The sequence below is a fragment of the Heteronotia binoei genome, chromosome 4, assembly GCF_032191835.1.
Source record: "Heteronotia binoei isolate CCM8104 ecotype False Entrance Well chromosome 4, APGP_CSIRO_Hbin_v1, whole genome shotgun sequence".
Taxonomy (NCBI): Eukaryota; Metazoa; Chordata; class Lepidosauria; order Squamata; family Gekkonidae; genus Heteronotia; species Heteronotia binoei.
Genome location: NC_083226.1, coordinates 60,584,516 through 60,596,715, shown reverse-complemented (window position 1 = coordinate 60,596,715; position 12,200 = coordinate 60,584,516). Strand labels below are relative to the sequence as shown.

The 12,200-nt window shown below is 43.9% G+C and overlaps 1 protein-coding gene across 2 annotated transcripts in view; it reads right to left on the bottom strand.

The window, feature by feature from the left end:
- The window catches only part of GLIS3 (GLIS family zinc finger 3), a 283,772-nt gene that overhangs the window by 87,760 nt on the left and 183,812 nt on the right, over window positions 1–12,200 (bottom strand). For both annotated transcript variants that reach the window (XM_060237383.1, XM_060237384.1), the window contains exons 5-6: window positions 10,366–10,527; window positions 6,877–6,987 (exon numbers count right to left, since the gene is read on the bottom strand). In XM_060237383.1, the coding sequence (XP_060093366.1) occupies window positions 6,877–6,987; window positions 10,366–10,527 (273 nt within the window). The remainder of the gene's footprint in view (window positions 1–6,876; window positions 6,988–10,365; window positions 10,528–12,200) is intronic.

The window sequence follows — 12,200 nt, the reverse complement described above, 5'->3', positions numbered from 1 at the left end:
TTAGGGCTGAGGTAGGGTATTGCAGGGTTTGGCCCGTCCCGGTGGAGCACTTATTCCATTACTGTGTTTCGCTGCGAGGTAAGGGGTTGGCTGTGCGATCCATTAGGGGGCGCCTGTCTGCATTGGCTTTTGTCAGTAAGGCGCTGGGTTATAGGGAAGAAACAGCTGACTTTCGTATTCGAAAGATGCTGGAAGGGTGGGCCAGAGAGGCCGGTCCCAGGGTTGATATGCGGAATCCTGTGTCTCCTTTGATTCTGCGGGGTTTGAAGAAGGTTTGGGACGTGGTGTGTGCTTCATAATTTGAAGCATGTTTGTTTCACGCTGCGTCTTTGTTAGCTTTTGGGGGGGCTCTTAGAGTAAGTGAGCTGGTGGCACAGTCTAGAAACGATGTTTCTTGTAAGGCTCTGTTGTTAAGGGATCTGCAGCTATTTGCGGGTAAGGCAGTCATCACTGTCCGTCGCTCAAAGACGGATCAGTTGCAGAAGGGTACGGTGCTCAAGTTGGGTAGTTGTTCAGAGCTTGAGCTGTGTCCAGTTACTGAGTTGGCTGCTTATTTGGCAGTTAGGGAGTCCATGGAGGGGGTTTTGTTTATACATTCGAATGGTAGCCCGTTGACGAAGCATCAGTTTTGGGCAGTAACGTCACGGGCTTTGGGTGAGTTGGGGTTGTCTGGGGTGCGGTTTGGAACCCACTCCTTTAGAATTGGGGCAGCCTCAACAGCAGCTGTCAAGGGGTATCCTTCCACTTCCATTCAGAGATTGGGCAGGTGCTGTTTCTCGGCCTATAAGGCTTACGTGCAACCTTTTATTAGGCCGTGAGTGACTTGGTGTCTGTTTATTGTTGGTTCTGTTCTTGTTTAACTGTTTTTTCTCTTTAGATGCTGTTGTTCCTGGCCAGAGGAGCCAAGTTCTCGTATGCGGCCATAGCCACATGTTTTAGGCCGCTCATCAGGCTTGGAGAACTGCGGTTGGCTCTCAGCTGGGACTCAGCCAGCATGTGTGTATCGAATGGCGGCCTTCAATGGCCAGGCCTGCTGCCTTTGTTGTTTAAAGATCGTGTGGGTCCTCCTCTTCAGGTTTTAATTGTTCACCTGGGAGGTAACGATCTGGGACTCTTAAAGGGCAAGGCCTTAATTTGGAGGCCTGGGATGATTTCCAGCACATTCGGGAGCAATGACCTGGGACCACCATAATTTCGTTAGCCAAGCTGCCCCGCCTGGTATGGCATTGTGCTTGGGACCCTGCAGCAATAGAAAGGGCCCAGTATAAGGCTAATAAAGAGATCAGGAAGGTGCTGGAAAAGGGGTTGGGCCACTATTTGCTCCATCTGGACATTTTGTTGAAATTTCCTGACCTCTACAGAGGGGATGGGGTCCATCTCTCAATGCTTTTCTTGAGAGATTTGCAGCAAGGGTTGTGGGTGGTTTTGGACCTCCCGGTGGACGCTAAGCCCTAAGTAGAGACTTGACCTTAGTAGTGGCAGGTTTTTGGGGTTTAGGGCACTATGTGACTAGTGGAGGACTGTGAAGCATCCCCCTTTTGGGGAATTTGGGGTCTGGCATGATCAGCCTTCGGGTTTGAAGACCCGGGTTTGGAGAATGCAGACTGTCTGGGAGGCTCGGCTAGAGGGTGCCTTTCTGGCGAGACGTGCGTCTGGGTTTGGGCCCTCTGGTGTTTGCCTCCCTGCTGGGCCTGCCTGGAGGGAGCTGAGTAACACTCAGCTCCGGCTGGGGGGCTGGGTCTCTCGCCCGTTAATGGCAGGGGAGCAGTTGCGGTGACCCCTAACCCTGGCCAGGCCGCTGGTGTGGTACCCTTGCTGTTTATTAGAATATTGAATAAAGTGGCCCAATTTTATACCAATACTCTGTGTCTGACTCTTTATTCCGTCCTTGGGGAGCAATACGAGATATATACTTCCTAGTGGCATGGTCACCAGTGAAATAAAATGACAATCTATGTTACATATCATGAAAGCAAACCCATTTGTTCCATATCTGTGATTCACCACCAAATTCATGGCCCATCTAGATGTGAGAGGCATCCCTGGAAAGACAGGGGTGGAGGCCAGAACCCCACTGTCCATGCTGCTGTGGATCCAAGCAGAACTGGGCCCCATTGTAATGTTTAAAGGATTTCTCCAGGGCCTTCACTATGTTAGAACAAATGGCAGCAATGGTCTGGGCTTTTTTTGAGCAGGAATGCACAGGAACACAGTTCCAGCTGGCTTTGCATCAGGGGGTGTGGCCTAATATGCAAATGAATTCCTGCTGTAGAAAAAGCCCTGTGTGAAACAATGGAGATGTCAGGGTGTGTGGCCTAATATGCAAATGAGTTCCTGATGGACTTTTTCTATTTAAAAAGTCCTAGCAATGGTCACTATCTACCTGCTGATTTAGTCAGTGCTAAGTCAATAGCATGAATTTTTAAAATTATTTCGGTTTTTCAGTCCATGAATACTAATTTCAGCAAAGAGGGATAATGAAGGACAGGGTTAGAGACTGCCCAGGCATTCATGCAATATTCTCATTTAAGTATGTTGATTTATGTGCAGGATCCCGTAGTGAATGCTTGAAGTTCACCAGTTAACTCCTCACCTGAGCCAAGCCTGGCCCCTTTGACATGTCCTGCTTGCAGAAGATATAAACAGGAGGGTAAAGAGAACCAGACATTTACCCAGCTGTGGAAGTTGCTTCTTATGGACATTTGGCAATGTTTAACCTTAAGACTAATCGTGTGGTAAGGGTAATAAAAACATGATTTAAACCCTTTTTTCACACTTGGGCAGTATTTAATGGCCAAGAAGAATTATAGAATCATTTCATCATTTTAAAAAACAACAGTTGCATAAGAGGACTATGAACTACATAAAAACACAAGTACATTCACAATGCCAAACTGCATTACTCTGCATCCCTATTTGTAAAATTTGACCGCTTTCGCTGTGTTGCATAAACTAGGATGTAAAAGGAAACAGAAATGAATTTTAAAAGGGCTTGTGGCATTGCACTTCCAGAAAGCAAGAAGAGATGAGAATCATAATATTCTCTTAAGTAAAAAGAGAATTATAATCTTCCACTTCACACAATTGTTGCAATGATCAAAACAGCTGGAAAGCACCTACACATTAAAAGTATTATCATCATGAATGTCGATGGAAATCCAGTATTGCTGAATCTGTATAACTGCTAGTGATACTTCTGTGTACAGTTTGTAATTCTCAACGTACAATTGCCTACCTACAATTACTTTGAACACAGAATTTAGTTGATTGTATAATTCACTTGGGAAAACACTGTGGCTTGGTGGTAGAGCATCTGCTTTGCACATAGAAAATCCTAGGTTCAATTTCTTCAGTCAAAAGGATCAGGCCATAGGTGATGTGAAAGACATCCACCTGAGACCCTAGAGAGTCATCTCTGTCAAAATAGACAATAACTTTATTTATTTGATTCAATTTCTTTCCCATCCTTCCTGCAAATGGGCTCAAGGCATGTTACAACACTGGATTAAAACAATAAATCAAACATTTGATAGGGCAGTGATCTGATTCAGTAAAGGCAGCTTCTTGACATATCATCACTAATCATTTGGTAAGGATCAGAAACATTTAAATCATTATATATAAAATTGCAAAACGTTAACAAGTGGGGATGTAATATTTCATGAAACTGACTTTCCTTTTTTTGCAATCTAATGGCACTTAATTACTGCTCGTTTTCATTTGCTCACTACCCCAACAGTGCTGTAGCCAGAAAATTTTGGGTGTTGGAAAATCTGGGGAATGGGAGAGGGGGGGAGGGGAGAGAGAGATCCCATCTGCAGCCAAAGTCAGCTGCAGAAGCAGGAAGAAGACCTCCCCCTGCATCTCTCTGAATTTTCTTCCTGCTTCCACAGCCAAAGTTGAATGTGGAAGCAGGAAGACTTTCTCACACACTTCTGACTGTCAGCCAAGCATGGGCTCATTAGGTATTCTTCCTGCTTCTGAAGCTGACTTGGGCTGCAGAAGCAGAAAGAACATGGAATGCATGTGACTGGGATTAGGAATCACAGCTTCTCTGCCTTCACCTCATGTGTTCAATGGAATATATGTATAAAGCCTATGGATGTACACTTATACATACGTAGACTTTATGCTGGTATTTCCAATGAATGCAGGAAATTGGATGGGATCACAGTTATGATCTTTCTCTCCCCAATATATATTCATTGTGTCCTCTCTAAACCTTTGGAAAGGGCTGTTGTCAACTGGCCTTAAACCATAGCAGATATGAATAGCTTAGAATGAAGTACAGACCTGTCAGTTGCTAGGAAAACTTTTGAATGAGCATAACAGCATGTACAACACCTAGGGTTGCCAGATCACAGCCAACAACTCCCAAGAATAATTGGGAGCAGTGACTGGTCCATTGTCGTCATGCTATGACTCTTAATGTCACTTTTGATAAAAGTGGTAGAGTTTTGGGTAAAACTGCAGAATTCTTCAAATCCTAAAGTATCCATGATATCACTTACAGTTTTCAGCAGAAATTATGTCAGTGCGGCAGTGTGATGCTGGTGTGTCCCCCCATTTCCTCCTGACAGCACTTCTGGTGCCAGCAGCCAACAAAAAGAGTTGCTGCTATAGGAGGAGACACAGAAATTCTGAGAACACTCATGTTCTAGTTATAGATGGTGCTTCTAACAATCAGGGTGGCCCGAGGCCACATGGCACCCTAGGCAAACTCCTGCCCCCCTCCACAGCAACCCCCTTCTGCAGCCACACCACCTCCCCCCGCCTCCCCCCCTGTGGCCATGTCTCCTCCTCTCTCTGCCCTGTGGTCAATTTCAGTGCCGGCCGGGGAACCGGTGCTGGAGCGCCGCACTTCCTGGCAGGCCATCTGCAGGGCCGTGGCAGCTCTCCCCGCCTTCCCCCCCCCACACACACACACAGCCGCACCTCCTTTTCCCTTCCCTCCATGGTCAATTTCAATGCTGAATGGGAAACCAGCACTGGAGCGCTGCACTAAAGCTGCCCTCGCCCCGCCAAAGACTCACCTAAAGTCAGTTCCGCCAGCCCGCTGGACACAGACGAAGGAAAGGGCATGCACTGCCACTCCCTCCTTCCACTTCCTGGGGGAGGAGGGAGTGGCATTGCATGCCCTTTTCTTCCTCTGCGGCCAGCAGGGCGGTGGCTGACTTTAAGTGAGTCTTTGGCGGGGACGGGACAACTTTAGATGGCCTGCCGGGGAGTGTGGCGCTCCAGCGCCAGTTCCCCATCCGGCACTGAAATTGACCACGGAGGGGAGGGAAGAGAAGGCAGGGGGAGGTGCTGCAGCCCTGCAGATGGCCTGCTGGGGACTACGGTGCTCTAGCGCCAGTTTCCCGGCACTGAAATTGACTGGGGAGGGAGGAGGGAAAGGTGGCAAACTAGCCATTTGCCTAGGGAGGAGGGGAGAAGCCCAATTCATCACCCCCTTCCTCCCGGCACCCTAGGCAACTGCCTAGTTTGCCTAGTGGCAAGGCCGGCCCTGCTAATAATGTAAATACATGCAAGTACTTTTGCAGTGCTTGAAAAGGTCCATGCTGTTCTTATACTTATCAACATGAAGTCCTCAATCATTGCCTTCAAAGGATAATGGTTGTGTTTTGGTACATATCCACTGATGTAGTACACAGTTATAGTACAAACAGTAAACCTGTAGACTCAGTCTGTAGAGTTCATCCTAAATTACTATCCAAGCCCTGACTGAATTCCCAGAAGGAAAAGTAAAATGCTCTAACGACTCATTAGTATACTAGCAACATCAGGATAACCACATGCTGACAAATTTACTGAAATCTCAGGTGTACTGGAATCAATAGACATTCTATCACTGCAGACAAAATTTCTTGAAGTCAGAACACAAGTTCATAGTATATTCCTTGCCATGTATATTTTGCTCTTGATACATACAGTAGTTTGAAGAGAGCAAGTTATGAGACACCAAAATACTGTCATTTAACATGCAGGCAAGAGGTTTAAAAAGAGGATTACAGGCCGCCAAGCAGGATATATTAAACAAATCCATGACTAACAGGGTGTAACAGCAAAGGGTCTCATTCTATTCAGTTGAATGGTTCCCTAGGGCTGGAGCTATTACTTCACTGTGCCTTTATCACCTTGGAATTTTTATGGTTATTTATGATGAATTCACATTTTTGTAAAGGCTTTTTGACATTAAGCCAATTTTCATTTTTAATTAAATCCTAAACAATCTTAATTCTGGCTTTAAAGGATTATTTTTTTTTACATTTTATTATTACACCAGGAAATGTCTCAGATACCAAAGCATAAAATGAGCAAGGCATATGGAGTTCTCAAAAGTTTTGTAAGTACAGTATGGTATATAAATGTTATATATTACAACCTAAGAGCATATTTCTAAAGAAACTTTTGATTGAGACTACCATTGTTTAGTTTATCACTTAGCAAAAATATTTCCAATTCTAATTGATAGACATAAAAATAGACAATGTAGAATGTGTGAATTGTGTATAAGTAAGATGTAAAATTGATAATTTCATTTTGTTTCTTTAAGATGTGGGGGGAGGTGGGCTATGGAACAGTACACTGACCCACATGAGAAGCAAAGTACACAGACCAGAATTCCATATATTAAAGTACTAATTAATTTTATTTGAAAATCATGCCATGTGGTTTTAGAAAGGAACATTAGCCACCTGCAGGTGTGGATTTTTACAGTCATTTGGGTGCAGTCCAACTCTATTCAAATTGATAGTGCATTTGATTGACTGCTGTGAGATATAGATCATGCCTATTGTTATACCTTTGTATTTGAAAATCCACATAAATTTTTTTAGCTATATATTTTGCATAATGGAGACAAGTGAATATTACCTTTTTCCTAGCCTGTTGATCTTTGCAGGAATGGGCTTTTACATGCTTCCTTAAAGAACTCGGATCTGTGTATCGTTTGGTGCATCCAGGAATCTGGCAAGCATAAGGTTTCTACAACAATAGAAGGAAAGTTATTATGTTACAGCTTTGTTCTTTTTTAAAAAAAAATATTGGTGTTTACCTCTAAATTGTACTAATACAGTGAGCAATGCTAGAAGCAAAATGGCTCTGTAAAAGAAAGTGAATGGTCTGACTTAATACAAACACATTTTGTATTCCATAATCTATATTTTACATATGATAGCTGCAAATCCAGTTAGCTGCTCATCAGCCTCTGCTGACAATTGTCTTGGTTGCTTTGATATCAAGGAACACTTATTAGACTGCTAAAGTAGGATCAGGGTCCATCAGTAAAGCTGTTATACAAGAAGCAAAACTTCTATTAGGACACATGGAAGAGGACCTCAACAGGGGAAGAGCAGAGCATGTGATGGTGCAAAAGAAAAGGGACAGGCAGGAGAGACTGGTTTTCATATATTGATCACATATTTGCAATCTCTACTTGTACTTACAATTATGTAACCCCCATAGAAACCATTGGAATAGTCAGAAATTACATTTCGCTAGTGGGTCAGGTAAAGAAGCTGTAGTAAAGTCCCAGACATAGAGCTATAGAGGAAACCTGCTTCAGAAAGAAAGAATGAAGGGGAAAGGTTAGTCTGTGATATAGCAGACTAGAAATAACAGCAGAAAGCAAATCTTAAAACTCCAAAAATATTGGTATACAAGGAGGTAATGTATATTTTTTATAACATTCTATCTCTCCATGCAGCCATTTCAGGTACACACAGTCAGTTTCTTATATAGAATATTAGGGTGGGTTGGTAAATGCTACAGTCCCCCTTGTTTTCTTTACATTGCTGTAAATTCTACAGAGTGCCTTCTATACCGTCTAAGAAAGGGGTGTAAAACGTGCAGCCCATAGGCTGGATCAGGCTCCCAGAGAGCCAGTTTTAACAACAACAACAATTTTTATTTGTATCCCGCCCTCCCCGCCGGGGCAGGCTCAGGGCGTCTAACAGCATTATTTCATACATTGGTCATACAATATTAAATAAAACTACATTGACAGTTTAATTAAAATTCTGATTAAAATTCTAAAATTAATAAAATTAATAAAATATACTAGCGCTATGATTACGTTTATGTTTATGACGGCGAGTTCTTTAACGGTTTCCCTCTTAATCAGTGAAGGCCAATCGGAAGAGGGTAGTCTTGCAGGCCCTGCGGAACTGTTCAAGGTCCCGCAGGGCCCGCATTTCCTCTGGAAGTTGGTTCCATAGGCGTGGAGCCATAGTAGAGAAAGCTCGGTTGCGGGTGCTTTGCAACTTCACCTCTTTCGGCCCGGGAATGTTCAGCAGGTTTTTCCCAGCTGACCTCAGTGCTCTCTGGGGTTTATATGAGGAGAGACGGTCCCTAAGGTAGACAGGTCCTCGGCCATATAGGGCTTTAAAGGTAATAACCAGCACTTTGTAACGAATCCGGTATACAACTGGCAGCCAGTGCAGTTCGCGCAGCCCAGGCTGTATGTGACCCCACATTGGGAGCAATCTAGCCACCGCGTTCTGCACTAGCTGCAGCTTCCGGATTTGGTACAGAGGCAGCCCCATGTAGAGGGCATTACAGTAGTCTAGTCTCGAGGTGACTGTTGCATGAATCACCATTGCCAGATCTTGGCGCTCTAGGAAGGGGGCCAGCTGCTTTGCCCGCCTCAGATGGAAAAAGGCTGACTTGGCAATGGCTGCAATCTGGGCCTCCATTGATAGTGAAGGCTCCAGTAAAACTCCCAGGCTCCTGACCTGGCGCGCCGCTTTCAGCGGCGCCCCGTCGAAGACTGGGAGAGGTATTTCTCTTCCCCATGCGCCCCGATCTAGGCAAAGGACTTCTGTCTTCGCTGGATTCAGTTTCAGCCCACTCTGCCTTAACCAAGTTGCCATAGCCTGCAGAGCCCGGTCTAAGTTCTCTGGGACGCAGTCAGGCCGGCCGTCCATTAATAGATAGAGCTGGGTGTCATCCGAAAATTGGTGGCACCCAAGCCCATATCTCCTGACAATCTGGGCAAGGGGGTGCATGTAGATGTTAAATAACATTGGTGAGAGAACTGCTCCCTGAGGCACTCCACAATCCAGTGTGCGTCTCTGGGACAGCTCGCCTCCGATTGCCACCCTTTGTCCCCGATCTTCAAGGAAGGAGGAGAGCCATTGTAGGGCTGACCCCCTAACCCCCACATCGGCAAGGCGGCGGGTCAGTAGCCGATGGTCGACCGTATCGAATGCAGCCGACAGGTCTAACAACATCAGCACCGCCACGCCACCCCTTATCTGGGAGAACCAGGTTTGATTCCCCACTCCTCCACTTGCAGCTGCTGGAATGGCCTTGGGTCAGCCATAGCTTTCATTTCACAGCTTCTGTGAGAGCACTCAGCCCCACCTACCTCACATGGTGTCTGTTGTGGGGAAAGAAGATAAAGGAGATTGTAAGCCACTCTGACACTTGGATTCAGAGAGAAGGGCTGGGTATAAATCTACGGCAGGCCTTGGATTCAGTGGGAGCTCGCAGGAGTGCAGCTCCTGAACCTTTCTGAAAGTTCCACTTCCTCCTTCCCACCTTATCCATTGAACAGTAGGCGCAGCTGCATAACAATCCCTGGATGAGCTCTACCACCTATTTTTCTTCAAAACAACCACTGATCTACAGTCTTCTTCCTATTAGGCCTGTGAGCAACTTTTGGCTATCATCTGCTTCCCTCTTCCTCTCTCTTGCATTCTTTTGTGTCACAGCTTGCTTTTATTTTAAGTTTTAAAAAATATTAATTATGTTGTCTGTGGAGATATTATCCCCACCATCTGTCATTACATTTTATGACATGTATGGCCCAGCCCGGCAAGCTCTCATTTATGTCAGATTCAGCCCTCATAGCAAATGAGTTCAGCACTCTTGGTCTAAGGGTTTCTCCAACCAGCAGAGTTTTTTTCAGGGCAACAACTGCTATGTTGGAAATAACTGTGTATGGCATATAAAAGTGCATTGCAAGTGTTCCTCACTCTGAATCAGATGCTCCAACCTGCTCTTATCCTGGCTCTTGTGCAGCTGGACCTCTGCTTAGAGGGACCTGGCCTGCTGAAATGCATGGTAGCAGAGCAAAAAGATACATGGTGGGGAAAGGAATTGGGCTACACTGGATTCTTACAAGGGCCCACCCTGCTCTGTTCATATATTTATGTAATATCTTTTGCTGTATCAAAGGCTGAATTTCAGAACGATTTAAAAAACTTAAAAAGCTATTGTTCCAAAAACATTTCCCCAGTTTTCCATATGACATCTTTTTAATTTTCTAAAAAAGGTTTGAAAACCAGATGACAAAATAAAGAACAACACTGAAACAGGACAGTAAGAGAAAATCAGAAAATCTAGTCTTTTTTTTCTTACCGTGTCAAGGTGCGTCCTCTGGTGCTTGGCTCTGTCACTGGAATTACTGAATGCTTTTTGACAGCCTGGCTGCTGGCAAAGGTAAGGCTTTTCTCCAGTGTGGCTCCTTAAGTGAATCTTGAGATTTTCTAGTCTAGAAAAGGCTTTCTTGCAGCCTTCAAACTGTGAAACAAAACAAAATTTCTAAGACAGAAGGAAAGAGCAAAACACTTCCAGGTTGTACAAGCACGTTGCCTGTGAGTTCAGGTTGACTGCCTACTTTAAATAAATTCAGTGTAGCAGTGTTGATCTGAAGCAATAGAACAAAGTTTGAGTTCAGTGGCACCTTTAAGACCAACAACATTTAATTTTAGGTATAAATTTCATTTTATGTATAACTTGCTTTTGAGTGCATGCATACTTCATCAGATATCTTAAACCCACACAAAAGCTTATACCCAGAATTAAGCTTTGTTGGTCTTAAAGGTGTCACTGGACTTGCCTAATTTAAAGTAAGACTATCCTTCTGTATGGGATGTGGAATAGTATAGCCTGATCTCATCAGATCTTGGAAACTAAGCAGGGTCGGTACTCAGATGGGAGACCACCAAGGAAGACTTTGCAGAGAAAGGCAATGGTGAACCAACTCTGCTTTTCACTTTCCTTGAAAACCCCTTGCTGGGTTCACAATAAGTTGGCTGTGACTTGATTGGACTTTACACACATGCACACACACACACACCTTTCTGTATAGTCAATGAATTATTAAAGGGATAGACTAGATTTTATTTCAATATATGTTCAATGAAGTGGACCAGCCCTCACCATCCATAAGGAGACGCTATAGAAAATCCACTAAAAAAATGAATTAGGCATATAATCCCCTTGTAAATAAACTCAAACTGTAGTCTAAGAACGTTTTCTCTTTTTTTTTGCTTTATGGCCCCCTACATGCAGTAAGAATCCTGCCCAGGTGGTGCTCATTATTTAATACAGTGAATTTATTTTGAATGAAATCGCTAATGACATTCAACAACAATGGCAGACACTTAGATCCAGCTGTTATTCTAGTGCCTCACAGTTTAGTTCCATGAGCAAGATATGAGTAACGCAGTAGATATATAACATGTAATATGCAGTCCAACAGGAAAAGTCAGTTCTGCTGAGCAGAGCCATCCCAGTTGGTGTCCTTGTATAATCACATTGGTGGCTTAGTTGTCTGGGGGAAGGTTCTTTCTTATAGGCGCTTGGAGGGAGCAACAACTGGAATTTGGATCATTGTTTTAAAAACTTGAACTGAATGCTTCATTTATCAGAAATGTACCTATACTAGGGAACCAACATGATAATCATTGTCATTGTTTTCCAGGGGAAACATTTCAGGGCATAGGTGCCTCCCTACAGTTAGAGTGAACTCAAAGCTGAACCATGATCCAAGAGATGTTTCCTCTCATATTTCAGGCAGATAAGATAAAGTGTCGCCCTTCTAGAGGAATTCCCACTTGCAAAGTAGGCACAGATAGGCCAGATAGGAGAAATGAGGAAACTTGAAACTATTTACATTTTTATTTACAGATTTTTATTTTAAATTTAAATTTTAAAAAAAACCCCAGTGAGATTAAGCAATAAAAATTGTGAGAATACTATTTGATCCTTTTAGTTGGAGGTGCCAGTGACAAGACCTTGTGCGGGTGAGAAAGATGCTCTACCACTGTGCTATGGCTCCCTCCCCATGGCTCTGTTAAAGTAGAGTAGGAAGGATGAGTGGCAGCATATAACTTCAACAGGAGCTAATTTTTAGAAACAGTAATTGACTTTTCTTTCGCTTTTACAATTGGTTAATTTATTCCTGTTGG